Consider the following 24,720-nt stretch of genomic DNA (forward strand, 5'->3'; position numbering starts at 1 on the left):
ATCAGTGTATAATGTGAGGCAAGTACACCATTTATTTCCAAGTAGCTTTCTTTTTTTTTTATTAATTCTATTTTATTATGTTATGTTAGTCACCATACATTACATCATTAGTTTTTGATGTAGCGTTCCATGATTCATTGTTTGCGTGTAACACCCAGTGCTCCGTGCAATACGTGCCCTCCTTAATATCCATCACCAGGCTAACCCATCCCCCCCATCCCCCTCCACTCTAAAACCCTCAGTTTTTTTCTCAGAGTCCATAGTCTCTCATGGTTCATCTCCCCCTCTGATTTCCCCCCCTTCATTTTTCCCTTCCTACTATCTTTTTTTTTTTTTTTTTAACATACAGTGTATTATTTGTTTCAGAGGTACAGGTCTGTGATTCCTCAGTCTTACAAAATTCACAGTGCTCACCATAGCACGTACCCTCCCCAATGTCCATCACCCAGCCCCCATCACTCCAGCAACCCTCAGTTTGTTTCCTGAGATTAAGAGTCCCTTACGGTTTGTCTCCCTCTCTGGTTTCATCTTGTTTCATTTTTTCCTCCCTTCCCCTATGATCCTCTGTCTTGTTTCTTAAATTCCTCATATCAGTGAGATCATATGATACTTGTCTTTCTTTGATTGACTCATTTCGCTTAGTATAATACTCTCTAGTTCCATCCATGTCATTGCAAATGGCAAGATTTTGGGGGTTTTGATGGCTGCATAATATTCCATCCACACACATACCCCACATCTTCTTTATCCATTCATCTGTTGATGGACATCTTGGCTCTTTCCATAGTTTGGCTATTGTGGACATTGCTGCTATAAACATTGGGGTGCACATACCCCTTTGGATGACTACATTTGTATCTTTGGGGTAAATAACCAATAGTGCAATTGCTGGGTCACAGGGTAGCTCTATTTTCAACTTTTTTTTTCTTTATTATGTTATGTTAATCACCATACATTACATCATTAGTTTTTGATGTAGTGTTCCATGATTCATTATTTGCGTATAACACACAGTGCTCCATTCAGTACATGCCCTGTTTAATACCCATCACCAGGCTAACCCATCCCCCACCCCCTCCCCTCTAGAACCCTCAGTTTGTTTCTCAGAGTCCATAGTCTCTCATGGTTCGTCTCCCCCTCCGATTTCCCCCCTTCATTCTTCCTCTCCTGCTATCTTCTTCTTCTTCTTTTTTTTTTAACATATAATGTATTATTTGTTTCAGAGGTACAGATCTGTGATTCAACAGTCTTGCGCAATTCACAGCGCTCACCCTAGCACACACCTTCCCCAATGTCTATCACCCAGGCCCCCATCCCTCCCACCCCCCACCACTCCAGCAACCCTCAGTTTGTTTCCTGAGATTAAGAATTCCTCATATCAGTGAGGTCATATGATACATGTCTTTCTCTGATTAACTTATTTCGCTCAGCATAATACCCTCCAGTTCTATCCATGTCGTGGCAAATGGCACGATTTCATTCCTTTTGATGGCTGCATGATATTCCATTGTGTGTGTGTATATATATATATATATATACATATATATATATATATATATACCACATCTTCTTTATCCATTCATCTGTCGATGGACATCTTAGCTCTTTCCACAGTTTGGCTATTGTGGACATTGCTGCTATAAACATCGGGGTGCATGTACCCCTTCGGATCCCTACATTTGTATCTTTGGGGTAAATACCCAATAGAGCAATTGCTGGGTTGTATGGTAGCTCTATTTTCAGCTGTTTGAGGAACCTCCATACTGTTTTCCAGAGTGGCTGCACCAGCTTGCATTCCCACCAACAGTGAAGGAGGGTTCCCCTTTCTCCACATCCTCGCCAACATCTGTCGTTTCCTGACTTGTTAATTTTAGCCATTCTGACTGGTGTGAGGTAGTATTTCATTGAGGTTTTGGTTTGTATTTCCCTGATGCTGAGTGATGTTGAACACTTTTTCATGTGTCCAAGTGGCTTTCTATTTATCCTATCACTACTTACTGAATAATCAACTCCTTCTGTCTTGACTTGAAATATATTTACCAAATTTTCATATACATGCTGAGGTCCTTTTCTATGCTTTCTGTTGCTTTCATTCATTAGTTTGCCACATAGTTTTAGCTCTTAAAAGTATTAGATAACATCTTTTTAATTTGGAAGTAAACTTTGCCTCACATTAGTCTTCTTTTAAAATATTTATTGACTGTTGTTAATTTTATTCCAGATGAATTTTGGAATCATCTCATTAAGTTGTAAAATTTTTAAAACTATGGGACTTCGATTGCAAAGGTAGTAAATTTATTAATTAGTGGGGGAGAAATTTAATTTTGTTATAAATTCCCACACAGAGATATTCTATTTTTCTGTATTTTTTTCTTTGCCTCTTTCTAAAGTATTGTGAGATTTTTAGATTTATGTGTCAGTCAGTGAAGAAATACTTTTCAATTACCAATTATGCACTAGTTAGTAAGTCAGGAAGGTTTGAATTATAGTTGTAAAAAAAAAATATATATATATATATATAAATAATAAATCAACCTCCACTCATGGAACTCATAGTCAAGTGGGGAATATAGACATTAAATAAACTTACAAATAATTAAATAATTGCCAAGTATGCACAGTGCGTAAAGAGGGGTATTATTTATTTGTAGCATTAATAAATGATCCCAGAAAAATGGCCTGTTCACTTGAGACTATTCAAATGAGAGTGGCATATTTGGGTCTCCTGCTAGTTGATCCACTTACAATGGACTTATAGTAGCTTTCCACGGAAGACCTTTTCCTTAGAGTGATGTGAAGCAGCAGTGATAGTTGTTCTAGTGATGTACTCACATAAATATCAAGGGTTGGCCCATAGGCGTTGGCCTGGCTTCCCTCCAGATCTCTGGCACAGACTACATACAGTCTCTTAAATTTCACTGTATTTTATCCTGTAGCATATTGCTAACTATTAGGTGGCGGGGATGGGAGCTAAATTATACTGCTTGTCAATTTCTGTGGTATAAATATTCCTACCATAGCTGATTCCAGGCTACCAATGTGAAGTCAGCTGACTTGTAACACTCCTGAAGATTTAATACTTGATCTCTCAAGTGAGCTCCAGTATACCCCCAACCCCAAGGTCCTGTCATCTGGTTTCTGCTTAACCCCACCTCCTCCAAAGTCATGCCCCATCCCTGGTCAGTCTTATCTATTCCCTCAAGCTCTTTGGAAGCCACTCCTTTCACTCTCTTATTTTATATATGTTATGCCATAAACTGACTTCTGCTCTCCTAAAGGGATTCATTTTGTTGTGAACACCTTAATTTAGGAGTTAAAAGAAAACAAAACTTAATACTGTTTCTTTTCCCTTTTCTTCTTGCTGTAACAATCCATTTTGCCCTGAGGCAATGAAGATGCTGCTAACTGACCAGGGAAAGAGTCAAGAAATTCAGACAATCACAAGGATTAATATTTTAAAAGCTTAGCATACTGCTTAGAATCAATGGATACCTTTCATAAATCCATGGATAGTATCAAGTTATTTAACCAGTGCCCACTCTTTGGTTAAAATGTGTGGTAAATCTGTGGAGGGAAGTCTCCTCTTAATTTACACAGGAAGAGAGGGAAGAAAGCATGAGGAACCATCCTCTGAACAGCCATTTCAGTCTCTCACCCAGGGAAATGTGTGGGGAATTGTAGGCATTCCCTTTATGTCAGAAAACTGTTGGGTCACTGTGTGTGTCTGTCCATAGGAAGTGGTCAGTGTGTGAAGGATGTCACCTAGGAGGCACAGATTCATCATAAAGCTCAGTATAATGGTAATGAAAGATATATTTGGAAGGCAAAACAGAAGACACTCAGAGAAGAGTCCTATCAGGATCCTTCATTCCTACTCCCCTTGGTCTCTCTTCTGCTAACTTTGACTTGGAGGCAGTAAAAATGAAGTACAAAGATGCCAGAAAGCACCGGTCTCCAATTTTTTGATCAATGAAAGGTAGATTGACTTTCCTTAGATTTTGAATTCTCTTTGGATCTTGGGTCATTGCATTGGTGATGTAAACAGGCTTTCTGAGGAAATCCTCTGTCAGCTTTTCTGAAGATGTTCCAGTGGCCTCCAGGCTGATTCTGAGTCAATGATGGATGAAAATTTGGAGCCTTTGTTTCTTATGCCCGTTTAACTTGCATGGAGCAGATCAAATTGAGCTCTCTGACAGCTAGACTTTTATTTTTTGAACATTAGAGCCTATTTATAGCAATGTCACAGAATTAAAAAAAAGTTGTATTATCTATCAATCTATCACAGCTGCTAACTTGGGAAATGAATGGGTGAGCTCTGGTGTGCTGCCCTGGGCAACTGCTCTGTCCCAGGGAATCCTGAGGGGCCTGGACAAATCCAAAGCAAAACTCCTCACTGGGTTTGTCAACACTGTTGCCCAAGAAACTCAGATAAAGTCATCATAAGAGAAGCCAGTAACTCAAATGATGAGGGTTTGGAAAAGAGAAAGGTAGAAATTTATTTCGGGTGCCAGCAGCTGGAGGAGGTGGCAGGTTCAAGTCTTAACAAGTGACCTCTCCACTGGTAAGATGGACACCTAGAGTTTTATAAGGGAAGATTAGAGGCAAGGGGTTACATGAAAGAGAGCAGGCAGAGAGTGCGTGATCATGGGCGAGGGTTAGTAGGTGTTCAGCCCATGGTCATGGGCAGGGAAGGGGTCCTGTGGGGTGAAGTCTTCTAGGCACTCTATTGCAATCAGGGCTTTGTGGTCTGGTGGCTAGAATGTTTAAAAAGTGTGGTAAGAAATAAGCACAATGGACTTTAGTTAGAGCATGAGTTAAGCTGTCTTGTCTATTTCTGGTTTTAACTGTTGGACTCTACAGTTGAACAAGAGGGCTCACTAACAGTATCCCTTATTTTTCATCTCTCGTCCTTCCTGGTGGTAGGTTACTTCTTATGGATATAACTCTGAGGACCTTTGTCCCCTTAATCAAAAAGAGAAAATGGGATGGAATAGGATGACTCAGAATTCGGCCCTACCTCAGACCACGTAGTTATTCATCTGGAGAGGCAATAAAGAACAATGTTGGATCTTAGCAAGATTGTCTGGAATAATCAAAGAACCTATGTCAAAACAGTCCACCTGCTGACTTAGCATAGCCTTCTTGTTCTTGCTACTCTGCTTATTGATGTTAGAATACAGAACAGGGTTGAGATTGTTGAGTTCCATTCTTGGATAGCATTCAGAAATAGTGCACTGTCCCAAATAGTTCAGCTTAAAATTTTTCCCTTAAAATTACCTTCATACAAGATCTCTGGGCCCTTTTCACACTTTCCCTGGATGTATCCTTTGCACATATTGTTCTGGTGTTCAGCACTCCAAGGCATTTGTAGATAGGAACAGATGGGAGGCAAATGAGTTAAATGTGTAGATGTCATATGTGAAAAGTTGCCTTCCTCTATGCATGCTATTTTGCCAGTGCTCCTTCTAAAGAATGGCATCCACAATTTGATAGAACATAGTGGAAAACACTGTGTAATCATGACCCCATTAATCTGGCTATTAAATAGTTTGCATACTGACTGGGCTAAATACATTGATCTGCTAATCTTTACTACTACCAATAGTATGATTAATAGTAATTATAATAATAATGATTATAGCACCTAAATATATTGAGCACATACAATATGAAAAATTTCCTGAGCACCTTTCATGTGATACCTAACTCAATGAGGGTATATAATAATAGCAATATACCTTTTGCCAAATGAGGATATAATTTACTGAAGGCCACGTATCTCTTGAGTCATGAATCCAGGAATGGTTGTGATATATTGCCAAACTCTTACAGAGTATTTATCCTTATTTTTATTTATTTATTTATTTATTTGCAAGAGAGCACGAACAGGGGGAAGGAACAAAGGGAGAGAGAGAAGCAGACTCCCCATTGAGCAGGGAGCCTGATGCAGGCTCGATCCCAGGACCCTGAGATCACGACCTGAGCCGAAGGCAGATGCTTAACCGAATGAGTCACCCAGGCGCCCTTTTCCTTATAGTTCTTTCAATCAGTTAATTTTAGACTTTAAAGTAAATGCTTTGAAAAGCCATGATGTTTGCATACATTACTATATATCTGTGGTCTTTTTATTAGATGATCAGTATTTAACATGCTAAAAGACATTGGTAAATCCAAACATCTAATTCCATCTGATACAAACATGAATTTACCTTATAAGCTGTATGATATAAACATGCATGTTCCTCACCTCACTGAAAAGTTGCACTGAGATGACAAAACATGAAAATAATGGGGGGATGAGGAGTCCACAGTGTGCTGAAGGCAGGGAGGGTGTTGAGGGAACCACAACAGGAATGGATTTGGGGATGATATGAAGCGTATGGATTCAGATGACAATGAAATTTGAATTAAGGAGCCCACATCCCAGGTACAAGCAAAACAGGATTCTAAAAAGAAATTTTTTCTAAGGGAGCCTCCTAAAGACACCAAAATTAGAAGCAGAAGTGAGCCCATGGCCGATAGCCTGTAAATTAATCAAAGTTCTGTGGAACCACTAATCTTAACTTGCATAAGAGCTATTTCCAGTCCGCCTCCAGAATAAAGCTGTGACTACAATTTTTCAGTTTGGGAGGGAAAGCACAGTGAAGAAGAGTAAAGTTGCTAGGCAGATTTCAGTCCATGCATTCTCCACAGATAACATTTTCTAGAGATTTAGTCACCTCCCCACCTCCCTGGTACTGAGGGGGACACCCTTCTCTCCCTTCTACCTGTAAATGTCTCCTGCAAAAGGATGACCTGTATTCAGTTTTCAGAGTGTCTGATGTGTCCACAGTTTCTTAAAAATAACCACCTTAAAATGATCAGTATGCCAAAGAGACATATCTTGGGGTGGCAAAATTTGCTTCCCTAGACCTTCGAAATCCTCAGAACATTAAAATAGTTAAATAATTTCAAGGTTTTGGTTTTTACTTTTTGGTACGTGCTTGAATGAAAACAGGATTATTTTAAAAGTTGTTATTAAACTTTAATCTTTAAATAACTTTAGCATATTTGAATTCCCTTAAGTCAAGGCAGTATACTCTTCTCAATAAATGACAATGAAAGCTCTGTAGTTAACAGTATTATCAGTATAGAGAGACAGAAGGAAATTTAATTAAAATATTGGCTTTATTGCATATGTTACCCCCTTGGTTTTCATCATCTATTTTAATTGGAACATTAGCTGTACTTTGTAGATTATTGAAATGTTTGCTTATTGAAGTATTGTATATTAAAATCTATTTAAGAGGGATTCTTAACTAGTTGAAATCTGTGATTAATATCTTTTAATATTGGGGAATATCTGAATTACCCTTGAGGTTGTTAAAAAAACAAAAGTTAACTGAGTAAATTTGAGAATCTAACTGGCTTTATTAAATGATTCATGAATCAGGCAGCATCCCATCTAACAAGCAGAGGGGACCTCTGAGGAATTGTACAACACATAAAGTTTTTATAGAATAAGTGTGGGGGCGAGAAAGTTACTAACAAAAGAAAAGAATTTTCCAGGCAAGGTAGCTATGCCTGAGAGGGAAGAATAGGAGGTCTTATCAGGCAGATCACCTCATCTTCCTTTGGGGGAGGGGGTGATGGAGAGGGCCAATGTGGCAGACACTTTGCCTCTGATAGGAAAATTCCTGACTAGTTAAGGTTAAGACTAAGACTACATTAATGGGTGAAGTTGAAACTGCAGTTAGATGAGCTATTAATCCCCAGGTTGGGGATTCAGCCTAAGTGGTGCCATTTTGGGCCTGTGGTTTTGTAGCTGGGGCATAGGAGAGCAAGAGCACCTGGCTCCAGGGGCCCCAAACAGACCATGTTCAGACACTCGCTGCTGACAGAATCTGAAGGCAGAGAAATGAATGGTGGTGAAACCAGAAAGGAATTTATTTCAGTGAGGCCAACACCGGGAAGACAGTGGACTTACGTCTCAAAAACCGTGTCCAAAAAGCCAATAATACTTTCAGGTTTACATAGGAAAACGTGGGGCAAAGTGGGTGGGCACGTGCTGAAGGTTAAATCCATCACTGTCTTGGAGTCAGTTACGGGCAGGGTCTTGCTGGTTCCAGGCAGACTTTATGGCTTGAGGGGGTAGTGTCTGTCTCCTGCCTGTGCCACCCAAGCGGAAAGTTTGAGATCAAAATGGAGACACCCCAAGCCCTCTTTCAGTTTTCTTTGTTTTCTTTTTAACAAGGTCATATGTTTTAAACTATTACTTGTTTATAAACAACCGAAAACAATTTTTTTTGTGTGTGTGTGTCTAGGATTTGGAAATATCTCACCGCGCACAGAAGGGGGAAAAATATTCTGTATCATCTATGCCTTACTGGGAATTCCCCTTTTTGGTTTTTTGTTGGCTGGAGTTGGTGATCAACTAGGGACCATATTTGGAAAAGGAATTGCAAAAGTGGAAGATACGTTTATTGTAAGTATAATAGCCTTTTAACTACATATGTTGTTTAATTATTTTTAATAAAACTATCACCTCAAGTATGGTTAATCAAGTTATTGGGTTTTCCATAACCTTTTATATGCACCTTTATTAGCATGTAACTCACTTCATAGTTATTTTTATACTTAATTTGAATGAGTAAATTAGTACATGGGAAAAATCCAAAAATATGCAGAAATAAGAAATCTGACAATCCTGGGTTCCAATTCCAGACGTCTTGTCTTGCTGTATTCTCTTAAGGTAGTTATTTTACCCTGAAATCTCCATTTTGTCATTTATATAATGTGAATAATGGTACTGGCAATGGAGACATCACTTTGAGAGTTAGAGATAATAAATAAAAGCTTGGGGCACCTGGGTGGCTCGGTCAGTTAAGCATCCGACTCTTGGTTTTGGCTCGGGTCATGATCTCAGGGTCGTGTGATGGAGCCCCTAGTTGGGCTCCTCCCTCAGGGCAGAATCTTCTTAGGATTCTCTCCCTCTTCCTCTCCCTTCCCTTCTCCCCCCCCACCCCACACCCGCTTATGTGCATGCACTTTCTCTCTCTCTCTCTCTCCCAAATAAATAAGTAAATAAAATCTAAAATAAATAAATAAAAGCTTAACATAGATAGTAAATAACTGACAATACTTTCTAATTTAAAATTTGCTTTGGTACCCTTGTCCATTGCTGGTGACATTCTAAATTTATATAGCCTTTTTGTGAAGGACATCCTATTTAGCAAACACAATAAAGGTGATCATATAACTTAATTCAGTGATGACATTGATAGAAACTTATCCAAGGGATATAATTCAGTAGAACCAAAAGTAATATACATGAAGATGTTCATGGCTATATTATCCTCAATAGAAAAAAATAAGTATAATGAAAATGCTTTTATTAGAATGGTAAATGAAAAGTAGTAATAATACCACTATGATTATAAGCTTTTATTCCTGAAGAAAATTACCAAGAAAATAGTTGCATGAGAGGGTAGGATTATAAAGGATATGTTACTACCATCACCTGTATTACAAATACATTTTACCTGCTCTTCAATAGTCTTTTCATCTTTTCACAAATATTTCAACAAAGTATTTTACATTTAATTCTACTGATAAAATAAGACTACTGAGTATTGGTTTTCAATTTATAGTTCCAATTTTTAGCATTAGTTATGTTTTAAGTTCCAAATTCACTCAGATATTTCTACAGTTGGAATGGAGTAGGTATGATTATTCTAAAATAGGAGTTTCTTCCTGTTCTGGGTAATATACTTTTCTTATATTGACCTTAAAAGTATCTTGTATTTTTATTCATTAAGAGGGAAGATTAGTGGCATCCACGTGGTAATGCTGAATTATGCATTCATTCAACAAATTTTTTTTGCTTAATTTTTTTTGAGTATAGTTGACACACAATGTTACATTAGTTTCAGGTGTACGACTTAGTGACTTGACAAGTTTATGCATTATGCTATGCTCACCGCAAGTGTAGCTACCATTTGCCCCACTGCATTGCTATTACAATATCATTGACTGTTTTTCTTACGTTGTGCCTTTCATTCCCTTGACTTACTCATTCCATAACCGGAAGCCTGTATCTCCCTCTCCCCTTCACTCATTTTGTCCAATTCCCCCGCTCTCCCCCTTTCCCTCCCCTCAGGCAACCATCAGTTTGTTCTCTACATTTATACTTCTGATTCTGCTTTTTGTTTGTTTATTCATTTGTTTTATATATTTTTTTCAACAAATTTCTGGGTGCCCACTGGATGCCAGGTAATGTTTTTCATGCTGCATCTATATCGGTGCATAAAACACATCCCGTACCCTGGTGGTGAATACGTTCCAGTGGTCATGAATATCAATACCAACTATTTAGTCCATGGTTCCATTTTGTGTATTTTCATATATTTCTAGAGTACGTTTGGCCCGCCATCAGTAGTATGCCTATAGAAGAGAAATATTTCAAAAGTTATTCAGGTAAACAAAGAGTGATGTACCTCTGAAATGGCATTCTCAGAGCAAATGTAATTTATTTTGAAAGCATTTTGCCTGTTGTAAAGCTATGTAAGGGTAAAGTAGCATCATCATTGGCATTGATTGTTTTGAGTTCTTTCTGCTATACCCAATTTTTATAAGACAATTGAACATTAATTATAAAAGGGAAAAAAATAACATCTGCACTTGCTAATTTGCTGAGAATGGTGTTTAAGGTGAGCTTTGTAGGTACGCCAATAATCAATAAATCTCCATCAGTGTCTCTCTCTCTCTTCACTCTCATCCTCAGAAGTGGAATGTTAGTCAGACCAAGATTCGCATCATCTCAACAATCATATTTATACTGTTTGGCTGCGTACTCTTTGTTGCCCTGCCTGCGATCATATTCAAGCACATAGAAGGTTGGAGTGCCCTGGATGCCATTTATTTTGTGGTCATCACTTTAACAACCATTGGATTTGGCGACTACGTTGCAGGTAAGTTTTTCCTGGCACCGACCCTACTTGCCTAACCTGTGTCCTTTAGTTAGACTTTTCACTCGGGTTTGCAGCACAAATGTCTGTCATAGTTTCCCAGGCCTGCTGTCATGAGTGATGTGCCCCAAAACTGGGTGGCTTTAAACAAGAGAAATTCATTGCCTCACAGAATTTCAAAACCAAGGGGACAGGAGGAATATGGTCCCTCTGAGACTCTTAAGTGGCATCGCTCCTTGCCAGTTCCAGCTTGTGGAGGAAGCCATCTGTCCTTGCCCGTCCCGCTGCATTACTCCAGTCCCTGCTTACGACATCACATGGCGTTCCTTATCTCTGTGTCTCTATTGCTGTGTCCACATTTCCCTTTTCTTATAAGGACACCAGTTATACTGGACGAAAAGCCCCCACTCTACTCCAGTATGAGTTCAGATGAACTAATTTCATCTTCATATGTTCTGAGGTACTGGGAATTAGGACTTGAGCATACCATTTTGGAAGACCATTTAATCTGTAACAGGGACAGAGAGACAAAAGAAAAGTCATCTGGGACAGTGGAGGTAGGCAGAAGGGTGCAGTTGACCATTTATTTTCATTCTAGGAAAGAAATTTAAGTTGCTCTTTGTTCAGAATCTTATATTCCCCTGCTAATTTCAGAAACCAGACAATCTGCCTCTCATTTTTATTTTTTATGTATTTATTTTTCTTTTACTGTTAGACAAATTCGAGTTTATCTTTGCTCTTTTTACTTGGGCTTTTTCATGTCTCAGTTTTAAAAACACCTGCAAACTTCAGAAGATGTTCTAAGCTACTTAAGACCTTCTTTTTTCTAAGATATTTACCTTATTTAATTTTCAGTTCTCAGGACAGTATTTTTTTATGTTAACCAGTGTCCACACTTTTTATTCGTGTTTTTTGATATTTCCTTTTCTACATGTTATTACAATTGCAGTTTGCTTTATTGTTGTATCTCTTGGGTCTTAACTTCCTGTTATTTTAACTCTCTTTACCATTTATATTATCCAAATTATCATTATTGTTCTAATTCCAATTTTAAATAAATTATAATAATGGTGGTAAAAGTAAGCATGATGGCATTCTATCGTGGATCATTTTGACTAGCTCCTGAAAATCTAAACCATTCTTTTTTAGAAAATCCAATTTCAAGTATTAGAAGAACATGCTAAACACTAGAGTAGGAATGTATCCTTAAACTTCACAGGATAAATTCACCAGCCTAATTTAGCTTTAGGAGAGTTTTATACTTTCAGACTGTTCTCTCTTCTTTCTTGTCCCAAAGTTCTTAAATGTTTTCAGAGAAAAAATATTTTGTGCAGTTCTATAAAATCTCAGAGAAGGCTGATAGTTCTTCTGCTTCTGTTGATTTGTTAATTATGGTTTAATCTCACAAAGACCACACTGCCCTTGAAGATGGGGATATTTTCATGAAGGAAGCCTTGTTTTTGGTCAAAAATCCTGTGCACACATCTCTGTACGGGATGGAGGCCCCAGAAAGGGAGGGGGCATCACTCTGCTGGAGATCCTTTTGTTTTCTAATTAGCAAAATGTAGAGAAGAATCTCAGATATTTGTAGCTCCTTATAGGAGGAACAACTTCTGCTCTAAAATGCCCATTTTTCTAACCTCTGAAGGTGTATGGTTGGCTTAAGTAGAAGTGGAAAGTACATTAATATAGGAGAAAGTAAGACACAGTGAGATAAGATTTAGACTTGTGATATGTTAACCTTGGCCTCTTGCACCACTTTATAAATATCATTAACAAGGTCTTATAGCAGCTATGGAATATATAGGTATTTGGTGAGGAGCTTAAGGCCAACAGCTTTGCACTGCATATGCTATTTTAAATTTTAATTTATAATTTTTATAGTAATACATTTTATTTATTTTTCAGGCTTTGTTGAGATATAATTAAAAATAAAATTATAAGATATTAAAAGTGTACACTATGGTGATTTAAGTATACCTTATAAAAGGATTCCCACTGTCTAGTTAATTAATACATTAACATATCCATCCCCTCACATATTTATCTTTTGAGGGAGTGGGGAGTAGTAAGAACATTTAAGTTCTACTCCTAACAGATTTCAGTAATACAATACAATGTACATGTTATTTTAAGAAATTGACAGACTCTGTCAGTCCAGTATGAGTCCTGGTCTGGTTAAAAAAAAAAAAAAAAAGATTATGAATTAAAAAAAAAAGTGGGTGAAATCCTAAAATAATGTTGTATTTGTGACCACAGTATAAAATGGCTTAGAAAAAAAGAACAAATATTTTTACTTTATGGTTTTGTAGAAGGTAAAAAAAAAATACCTTTTTTTAAAAGATTCTATTTATTTAGAGAGAGAGGGAGAGACTGAGCACGTGCCCAAGCGGGGGGAGGGGCAGAGGGAGAGGGAGAGAGAGAATCTCAGGCAGACTCCCCGCTGAGCAGAAGTCCAGGGAGGGGCTCCATCTCACAAGCCCTCATGACCCTCAGATAATGACCTGAGCCAAAAATCAAGGGTTGGAGGCTCAATCAATTGAGCCACCCATGCGCCCCACGTATTTTTTTAAACTAACCTTACGAGATCAACACTTAGAAACTGGCTAGATCATGTTTCTAGCCACTCTCTATTAGAAGAGCAGTTCAATGAGAACGTCTTGTGTGTATGAGTAGGGACCCCTTGCTAAATCCATTACTGTGATTTTATTTTTATTTTGCAGAGGAAGTAATAAAAAGCACTAGAAATAATGCCTTGCTAAAAATTAGCAAAGGAATGCGATGGGCTTAAAGTGACAAATGCTAAGAAAGATAAATTAGAGGAGAGTCCTTACATACCAGGCAGGTCCTTGTGCCCAGGGAGCGGTTTTGGAAGGAGCGTGTGGATGAGACAGATGTGGCAAAGGCTGGTAGGAAATGTGTAATTTTTGCAAGATTCTTTGGAAAAACGAAAATCTTGAGTTCTTTTTTTAAGGACCTGGAAAAGAATTGCCTCACTTAGTTCAATAGGGTACACACAGTTTTTGCTTCTGGGTAGCAAAAGTCTTTTGCTTCTGACTTTGCAAAAGTCAGCTATTGAGCAAAGGCAAGTATCCCATCTGGGAAATATCAGTTGTTTACTTTATAGAACCTTCCCCTTTGAAGTTCCATGTCGCTATAGATAGTACTATCACTTAATTTTGGAAATTTTGCCAAGGAAAAACAGGAGGCATTGCTCCAACTTGAATCTTCTCGCCTTTCTATTGGGCTCTAAATCTCACAAGAACACAAAGATACACCTCCTACAATGCACACTCACCATATGATGCCCTTCTCATACCCTCCAACCCTGCTCTGAATGGAATGAAAGTTCAATCACATTGTTGTATTGAACTCCTTTGAAGATCAATTAAAGAACATACTCTTCAAACTGATACTATTAAAGGAAAATAAGTAAATTTTGGAAAGTGATGTATAAATGTTTAGGATACAAGTTGTCATGGTGTGATTATTAGAAGCATCTCAAGAGCAACAAGTAAAGATACGTGGTGTTTTAGACCAGAACTCTGAAACAGAGAGCTCATCTCTAGGGTATAAGCAAGAAAGTCCATGCCAGGTATATTTTCTGCCATGGGAGGCAAACAGGACAGCTCCTGTTTCTATGTATTTTTAAGCTTCATTCCTTACCCTCTCTTCTTTGTACATCATAGTGTTCATGATATAATATATAAGAGCATAATAGATTTTTTTTTTTTTTTTTACTGAGAGACAGCACGAGCGGGGAGGGGCAGAGGGAGATGGAGAGAAAGAATCTTAAGCTGGTTCCAAGCTCAGCAAAGAGCCTAATGTGGGGCTCGATCTCATGACCCTGAGATTGTGACCTGAGCTGCAATCAAGAGTCAGACACTTAAGTATTGAGCCACCCACACACCCCAAGCATAATAGATTTCTAATTCATAAATAAACATGCATTTAAATTTGTGTGTGCTTTTCACTCTTGGTAATATCGATTCAAAAGCATTTACAGATCACTAGTAAAGATAGACAGACAATATTCAAGTGTATGTGACTGAAAATGGGAATTCGGCATTTGGTAATTTTTCTGCAAGAAGAGACCTGGAAAATTTTAATTTTATATTTATATTTATGCAAGGAAGGTGTTTTAGTTAAATGGCTGGTTACCTTAGTGGTTGGTGTGCGCTCCTTTCTGATGGGTTTTGTTCTTTCATTAGCTCTCGATGTTCTAGAACTAAAAAGAAGCCAGGAGCCCGCGGGGTACTCCCACACTTACTTTACACATGAATAAACAGACCCCACTACTAAAACTAGTGCTTGCACACAGTAACCCTTCCTAAAAGGCAAGAAGAGACAAAGTCAATTATTTAGCAGAGTGTCATTTACTTGATTTTAGCAGTGCCTGTAATTTATAGTCACATTATACAGGTAAGTTAAAGTTAATGGCAAAAATTATGTTTGAGAATTAACTGTTAATTTCCTGTGTTCTGTTTCTTAACTTTTGCCATTTTATTTTTCATTTGATGAAAAGTCTGGTGATAAGGTGTTAAATCATGCTTACGTTGTAGACTGAGAGCTAAATCAGCTCTTCATTAAAACCTAAGCAATAATATTAATTATGTGGAAATGTGTGACAGATTGAATTCTATTTATTCAGGCTTACCTCTATGACTGGTCTTCCAGGTCCATTATTTTTTTTTAATGGTTATTCTTCAAATTTAGGGAGAAGTCAAATAATTACCAAATATAATGCAATTTAAAATTCTTTTCCAAAGCTAGTATCTCCTATATATATATATATGCTCTTGGGGTAAGAGTGGGTCATGCAAGCCAAGAAAAACATTGCCACATATTGTTGAGAAGCTGCCTAAAGAAGTCCTCAAAAAACACCCCTTTTCATAAACCAGGTTTGTTCATAAGACATAATTTGAATGAGTGAAAGCCAGATGAAAATGTATAGTTTCACAAAGCAGTGTCCTCACATTACCTATTCTTCTAATAAAAACCAAAAATTTTAGCCAAAAATTTAGATGTTCTAAGAAATCCTCACAGTTGATCTTATGAAAACACATTTTTCCATCAGAGCATAAATTTATTTAGCCATCCAAATGTATCTTCTTGGAATTTGGATCAGTGAAATTTAGTATATTTAGTTGAATAATGAAATTTTCCATATCTGACAGGTAGTTATTGAAGGTGTAGGGGCCAAGGGCACACTGCCCCCAAGATGGGCCACTTTGGCACAAAGATTATTTCGAGTTAAAAGTAATCAAAACCAGGGGCGCCTGGGTGGTTCAGTCGTTAAGCGTCTGCCTTCCGACAGGTCATGATCCCAGGGTCCTGGGATCGTGCTCCGCAGGAAGCCTGCTTCTCCCTCTCCCACTCTCCCTGCTTGTGTTCCCTCTCTCGCTGTGTCTCTCTCTGTCAAATAAATAAATAAAATCTTTTAAAAAAGAAAGTAATCAAAACCCAACAGATGCAGGAAATCCTCTCTGCCTCCCCCACAGCTGCCTAAATATATTGGAGAGTCTACACCAGGAAGAGAGCTATTAACAGAGACTCCCCTTTACCTAAGAAACTTATCTGCATACTAGCACAACCTTTGTTTTTCCAAATATCTCCTCTCACCCGCCGGGAAATGGCCTTCCTCCCCTTTGTGTCCTCACACCCTTACCCCTCTCCTTGCTCGTAAAAGCTTCATGTTGCTTCATTGTCTCTGGAATTTCATATTTGTATGGATTCCCTGCCCGCACACCTATTAAATTTTATTTCCCCCATTGAATCTGTCTCATGTCAATTTGACTCTAAGTCCAGCTAGAAGGACCATAGGGCAGGGGAAGGGCTTCCTCCCTGACCAAAGCTTACTGAGTTAATCAGGCTTTATGCTTAGTGCCTTATGCTTCTCTATACAGAAAATATAATTTTGGATTTTCCAAGGTAAAATTCTTCTGGTACTTTTACCTTTACTAAATTTTCAAATTTTCACAGCTGTATAATACTTTGTCGTCACATTTCTTAACTCGGGAAGAACATATTTGTATATCTCATATTAAGAATTAAGCTTTCTTAGAATTATGTTTCAAAGTCATTATCGGAAATGAAGTTTTTAGTAACCAAACTATTGCTCTTCCTTATAACTGAAACCATGGCTCATTCGGTGGAGTGCTTAGAGCTTCCTTAATGGAGGGGAATTTTATCATGAAACATATAAATCTCTGTTGGAAAATCATGGCAGGTTTTTTTTTTAAAGATTTTATTTATTTATTCATGAGAGACAGAGAGAGGCAGAGGGAGAAGCAGGCTCCCAAGGAGCAGGGAGCCCGATGCGGGACTCGATCCCAGGACCCTGGGATAATGACCTGAGCCGAAGGCAGACGCTTAACCATCTGAGCCACCCAGGTGCCCCGTGGCACGTTTTTGCTTCAAAATAGTTCTAGCAGAGATCCTCTAGAAAACAGTTCCTGGGGTTTTGCAACTATGTCAGTGGCCAGTTCTTAAACTTGCTGTTATTGAACTGATCAATAACAGTAAAAATTTGCCAGGAATTCAACAGATAAGAAGGAAAGTAGCTGATGAGGAGTGAGGTCTACTGAAGAACATTCACCACCACCACCCAATGTCTCAGAAAAAAATTGCTTTTGTCAGAAAGGGAGGGTTTATGTGACTCCCAGGGAGATGTATTATAGTCACCATTCTTCTGTTTATTCAGGTATTTAGCGAGCCCAATTGCGTATTAGATACTGTGCTTACCACTTAGTGATAATGACTGCTCTCTTTCCTTTTCCTTTGGGACAGAATGTTTGAAATTCGGGAGCAAAAATTAAATTCAATAGGGAACTTTTCTTCCTGGTAGTGAATGACTGTTTTGTTTTGTTTTTAAAGATTTTATTTATTTATTTGACAGAGAGACACAGCTAGAGAGGGAACACAAGCAGGGGGAGGGGGAGAGGGAGAAGCAGGCTTCCTGCTGAGCAGGGAGCCCAATGCGGGGCTCAATCCCAGGACCCCGGGATCATGACCTGAGCCGAAGGCAGACGTTTAATGACTTAGCCACCCAGGCGCCCCTAACTGTTTTATAATACAGGAAAATACTGCAAAGAGTCTGGCCACCCCCAGATTCAGCCAGTGACTCTCAGAGAACTCATAAGAGAACAGATAGTGTCTGCATGATTAATTAAATGGGATTTGATCCAAATGATCCAGAAGTCCGAGGATCTGAGGACAAACCGAGAAGTTATTTAACTTTTCAGATTCAGAATGGATATATAAAAGCGTTGTAGAAACGTGCAGAAAAAAATGAGAAGGAAAACATTCAGGGATTGATAGTTATGGCTTAGTGAGACAGGCAGTAAATTGTACTAAGTGTAATGAAAAAGGCTCCAAATTGCTCTATATTGAGACTTTTAATGGTTATTTCTAGGTATAACAATTATGCACATCTTAAATACTATAGGTTTCCATCCTTGTAAAGGATGAGTGAGTGACAATGTGTTGATCTTTCTTTGTGATCATGAAACTCTTGCTCTTCAAATGGCTGTTTTCCTAAATTTAGACCAAGTACCTAGCAGGAAATGGACATCTTGAATGCTGAAATTAAAAATCCCAAAAATATAGGTTCAAACTCTAGAGATGTTTAGTTACCATTTTTTTGCCTTTTGTTTTTCTGACTTAATAGCATATGAGAAGTTTGGTTTAGTAGCTGAGCTATGGTTTAATACTGAAGTCATACCTTCCATTGGTAAAAAAAAAAAACAAAGCAGAATTTACATTATTGAAAGAGCCTCTTAGGTCTTGAAGCCCTGAGAAAACTCTTCATTCAGTTAAATTGCTTTACTGTAACAAAGAAAAGCATGCTAAAGCAGAAAATAAGTTCCCCCCTTTATAGGATAGTTTTATTTAATAATAGTAAAGCTAAACAAAAAAATTAAAATCAATATTTGATATCTAAACTAAAATACTTGAAGACTGGTATAAAGAAATGCCCATTTTCTTTAGAACAAAGTTCTATGTATCTATATTCTATAATACAAATATCATTTTAAACCAGAGGAGGGGGGCATGGCGTTGATGATTTTAGTTCCGAATAGCTAGATGATTCTTTAAATCCAGAATATATCTTTTTTTTTCTTTACAAATATTCTGTGGTTCAGAAGCATCTCAGGGAAAGAAAATTAAAAGTAGGAGAGGGCATCGCATTCTCAAGTTCCTTGGAGCAGAATAGGGCCAACTAGTAGAAACTGTTGGAATGAGGACAGAAGCAAGGTAGGGAGGCGCCTGATGAAATAGTGATGCGGGAGAGTGAGGTTCTTGTCTCATGCAGTGGAAGAATGAATCTTGAGGACAATGGAGAGTGAGTAAAGCGATAGAAGTTTATTAAGCAAGGATACAGAAAAAAAAAGCTCTCGGGAGTGAGAGGGATCCCAACAGGGTTGCCACTGAGGGCTTTTAGGGATGGTCTTTTAAAGAAAGCTAGCCAGGGAACTTAAATCTATTTAACATCTCTATTGATAGCACCATTGAGTAAGGACTAGTGATACACCTTCAATGGCTTACTTCCTTTTTCGGGTCTGGTAATTGGAGGTTGGTCACAAGTAGCTGTTAGAACAAGACCTCCCCTCTGACACCGAGGAGAGGATGGTCTGGTTTGTTCCCTTTTCTCTGCTTTCTTTTCATCTCCCACATTTTGAATTTTGTGAGCCTGATCCCATGGCCCCTACCTATCTCTCCCTACCCAGCCCCACCTGTCCCTTATTCCTCCCCCTGGAATAGTAACCCTAACTGCCCTCAGGGAATGGGATGATGGGATGATGACCGCTCTAGCTGCTTCCTGCTGAAATGGGGCGGCAGGCTGCGCAGCAGTTAGAATCTCTCCAGGGGTTGGTCCAGGTGTCCACGGTATGGCTTCAGGGGGTCATGATGGACAACAAATGGTACATGCATCAGCACATGCAAAAGGATAAACCTAAAACAAGCATTAGGCCCCAAATTATGAATACACCCCTTAGATAAGATCCCCAATTATTAATTTTGTCAAATAGATCAGTGGATATTTTGATTTTATTTAATTGATCCCAAATGTCCCCTATTGATTGGGACACCTTGTGGGAGTTATCTGTAATGTTAAAACCACATGTGAGGAAATTCCTCACACCCCAAATGGTGTAGCAAGAGTAGAGAGTCAATAGTGGCATGGTTCTCGAGAAGTCCCTCTCTGACTTAAGTTTTGGCTGAGTGCATCTAGTGCCTGGAAAGGATCATTTAGAGTCCGGCTGAGCAAGCAGACTGTTTTGCTTATTTTATATTGCAGTCCTTTCGTAAGTCCTGGAAGCCCATAGTGAGCTTTGAGGCTTTTTTCTTCTTTTTTTTTCTTTTTTTGAATTGAGACTCTTTTTACCAGGAGGGCTGTTGTATGCTTGGCTAAAGTCTTTGTAATTGTACCTCAGTAGAGGTGGCTTCTAGGATAAATATGACTAAGGAATAAAACAGTCAAGAAGTTCTCTGTTTGAGGTCTAGCTTGAGCAGTATTGTAATTACAATGAATCACTGGCAAGCGGGAGAAGCCTTGTCTCAGGAGATAAGGGCATCCCCAAGTACATTATCCAATCGAATCATAAAGAAAGTGGGGTCATCATTTCCATAATAAGTCTATAAATTAACCCCATGCAGTGGGGTATGCTCTGGCTTTAAAGGACCAATTTCGTTATCCCAGCCACATAAAATTGGTCAAAGTGCTAGCTGAATTACATAAACGCTGGGGAATAATCCCATTTTTTTTTTAGTTCAAATAATCATATGATCATGGGGTCGTGTTATTATCCCCACAGAATAAAAAGCATGAAGATTGTCTATATGAGCTATTGTGGCAATTTCTCTGACGTTTACCTCAAGTTGTCTAGTTAGGTAAACAACATTCAAAGACAATCAGAACTAAAATTTAACATCCTCAAAGGCATGTTATTGAAACATAATTTCCCCTCTATAGTAACCCTCATTTTTAACCAGAGGTAGCCAATCAGGACTAATATATTTGCAAAACAAGTCCAGCTTTAACATACTTGGCCTAATTATTTACATAAGCTCAGCAAGAATAGTGAAAGATCATGTAGAGTTATCTTTTAGAATCTGCTTTGCTGGAACTTTTATAAGGAATCTCTAGATTGAACTTTTAGTAGTCTCTCCAAGCCAGAAGCCAAGCTAAGTACTTGCCATCAGACATGCCTGCAATACTTGTAGATTTGGGTGAATTTCTCTTGAGGTCCCCAATATATCCTGAGGTTCCTACACGTGCCAGGAAGTGACATTCTTTACTCATCTGGTGAGGCTGCTGGGAACTCTATAAGCAAGGTATCAGGCCAACATTTCCAAGGGGCTTTACGGCTCCAGGTTTTGTAAAGCCAGCCTTGGTTCCTTAAAGCTGTTTGGTCATATCTGAGTCTATGCATGTCTCTCTCAAATACGACATTCCAGTCAAAGCCTTGGTAAAATAACCAGTGTTTCCAATGGTGTCCTGTTACAAGGAGAACAGATTCTTATTGAGCTTAGGCAAATGATTATGTTTGCCATGGAAGAAAGCTTATTGAGACCTTTTGAATTTCAGAGGGTTTAGGTAGAGAGAAATGTTAAATGCTTTAATGCTTTTGTTTACACATGAATACTTTATCACACTTTTGTAAGTCATAGATATCTTGAGAGAAAGTTTACTTAATCTGGGAGAATAAACATTAGAGAACCAGCAGTGTTTCAAAAAAGAGTCACAAAACTATAATCAACTTTTAGTTCATTTAGTCCCACTTTACTAATTCTTGTTTAGTTTGAATGCAGCCTTAGTTCTAGAAATTCTTACCCATTTCTGTTTTTTAATCTTAAAGATATTGAATACCTGAAAAAAAAAAGATATCGAATACCTGTATTTGTCCTAAAAACCCTTTATATGAATCTCCTTGAAGATGGACGTCTTTTTGCAAGAGAATAACTATATGACAAAAATTCAGAATGGATATGGTTAAAGATTAAAACATATTAAAACTTTAAGAATTGCATATCATCTCTAGAATGGTTATAGCATTTACCCGAACAACATAACCTAAGGCTTATCATTTGTTTAACAGTGCTTCTGGAGTAACTTAACATACCAAATAAAAAGCCTAATGAGTTAAAGAGACTTCATTTATAATTTAAGTCTTGGAAAAGTTGTTAAAGCCTTAGAAAGTTTAAAAGCACATGCCTAAATAGGATTAGGGATCCTCAAAAATCTGATAAAGGCAAAACATAGAAACTGGTTTTTCTGGACAGGCAAAGAGAAAACAACTGTTTTTTAAAGAGCAGATCAATTAATTCAAGAAAACTTGGTCTATTGAACTGAGAGAAAGCACATTTTTAATCTTATACGAGTGTACTTTAAAATCATTTATTTCAATCTTAGTCCGTCCTGACCACATTTAAAATTGCTTTCCAAAAATTACCCTTCTCAAACCTTCTACAACTTTCCTTTGCATTCAGATTTTGTCCCAAGCCATTTCTTTTCAAACAACCAGTCTCCATTTAGGACAAAATTACCTTCTTTTACCTTCAACAAAAATGTATTCCCATTCCTTATGTCTTTCTTACATATCTTCTATTTTTCTACATACAGAGTTGTTTCCCTTATTTCCATCCGTCTTAATTACATTTAACAGAATTTTGCATTCTTAAGAAACTTTAGTCTCCAGTGAAAACTAAGTAGTAACCAGTTGTGAACTGTTACACAAAAACTTTAGATGGCAAATTTGTGAATCAGTTAAGCAAAAAGCATGTTTACCAACAGACTTAAATATCCTTAGTTTCTTTGCAATAAGTAGTCAAAAGCACAAACCTACGTCCAGTAATCAATGATTTAGCAGCTTATCCCATTTGGAAAAGACCTAAATGTCCAGTGAATTTAATCGCATTTGTCATCCTAACAAAACTTTAAAGTTTCAGGTTACTAAAAGACTTTGAAACCTATCTTAACAATTACCCATGAAAACATTAAGCATCATTTTAAGTCATCCTTCTGCTAACAAACTGCAGTAGAGACAACTTGGACTTACTTGACCTTCGATAGATTTTGGTGGAATAGAAGTTTCATATTTAATGTTGATAACTTTGAAGACATGTCTATTTTAAGTAAGCCAACAAACTTAAATTAGTTTAAATACCTAGTTATGTTCCACCTGCGCCCATTTTTGTAACAAGTCAATCAGTTTGTTCCCCGTCATCAATTTTACCTGAGACACAGGTGGGGGAATCTCAAGTGAGCAATGTATGCAGACCACACCCAAAGTGGTGCAGAAACGGGTGGAGAGAGAGGGGGAGACAGAAGACGCAAAGTACACCCAGAAGGCAGAGAAAAAGGGTTCCCAGTTCTGAAGCTCATCCACTTGGACCAATGAGTAAACGCCATGTTTTTCCACCAGCAAGTGGAAATAGGTAGTCCATGTCAGGCCGGAGAAGAGAGGGAATTTCCCTGAAACAAAGGGAGTTTCAGCAGCTGCTTGGAAATATTCCTTAAAGTCCCCGTCCTGAGGTAGACTAACCACAGATGGCTCTACTTATAGCCATTAACCTGGGAAATGACTGAGGTAGAGGCCCCCACATCTATTAGGAGGAACAGTGAGGGAGAGTCAGGGTCCCCTTTGCTAGGGAGGGCCTGTGTTTCCTCCAGCAACCTAGGTTTATTTGAAGGAGGCCTATTTAGACAATTATCCAATATGTCAGAAGGGAGTTTACTGGTCTGGTTACCACCAAACACGTTCTGCACGAGGCCTCTAGGCCTGGGTCCTGATTTAAAGCCCTGAAAGCCTGGATGGATCTAGGGGTAGCTCCATCTATTCGCCTTGTTTCCTGCAGAAGAGACCTGATAGATCCCACCCTGGCCATGCAGTGAGCATTGCAGGAGCTCAGTCTTTTCCTAAATTTGCAATCCAAATTGTTTCCAGTGGGTTAAAAGGCACCCCAAGGGAGAGTCCTTGGGAACTGAAGAAGAGACCATGCCTTGTCGTGAAGGTCATGCCTTATTTTATTTTGCCTTAAAGAACCCGCCGTGTTCAACCCATGGGAAACACTAGAAAAGTCTTACAAGGAGAAATTACCCAATTTCGCAGTACCCAATCCAGAGAGGTCCCCTCAGAGGATGGTTTGTTTCCCATCTCCAGATCCCAGTAGGAGTCAGTTACCCCGTACCTGTTATGGAGAGATGACTATGAAGGCATCCCTACATACCAGCTCTCGCCTACGAACCAAGGCGTCCCATGGTTTCCTACCCAAGGTCAAAGAGTGGCCTAACATCTTGGGTTGAGGAGGGCTCAGGCCAGCAGGAGTAGCCACTCTTACCTGTCTGTCACCTGATCCTCTTTTTCTCCTCTGGATTCCCCCCCCCAAAAAAAATCTGGCCTAATCATAAGGCTTTGGTGACGTTAATAGTTTAAACCTTGATATTCTTTTTAGAAGGCTAAGAATGCAAGTGAAACAGCTAGGGTCTCTTAGTGGGAGTCCTGTTCTGCTTATGGATGAGGCTTCCCTGGGGTGTGACCCCCAGGGCCAGGTCTCTATCCTTTCACGTGTCTCAGAGACCCCAAGATCACCCATGGTGACCACAGGGCAGGTTCTGAGCTCTGGATTGCCAGTCCTTACGTGCGCTCCCCGATGAATCTTATACAGAGTAGGAAATCCTTGTAATGACCTCATTCTTCGGAGCTCTCTGGATTGAACCCTCATTTTTGGTCATGGAAATGCGCTTGCTTTCCTAGCACCATGGTGCCTT

General features: G+C 38.6%; 1 protein-coding gene across 1 annotated transcript in view; it reads left to right on the forward strand.

Moving 5' to 3' along the window:
- Window positions 1–24,720, forward strand: part of KCNK2 (potassium two pore domain channel subfamily K member 2) — a 142,781-nt gene that overhangs the window by 67,725 nt on the left and 50,336 nt on the right. Inside the window, exons 4-5 of the mRNA XM_028121578.1 lie at window positions 8,304–8,464; window positions 10,763–10,949. Of these exons, the coding sequence (XP_027977379.1) occupies window positions 8,304–8,464; window positions 10,763–10,949 (348 nt within the window). The remainder of the gene's footprint in view (window positions 1–8,303; window positions 8,465–10,762; window positions 10,950–24,720) is intronic.

This window comes from Eumetopias jubatus, unplaced genomic scaffold (assembly GCF_037043125.1).
Source record: "Eumetopias jubatus isolate StellerSeaLion01/CBP00866 unplaced genomic scaffold, mEumJub1_p1.0 scaffold_12, whole genome shotgun sequence".
Classification (NCBI taxonomy): Eukaryota; Metazoa; Chordata; class Mammalia; order Carnivora; family Otariidae; genus Eumetopias; species Eumetopias jubatus.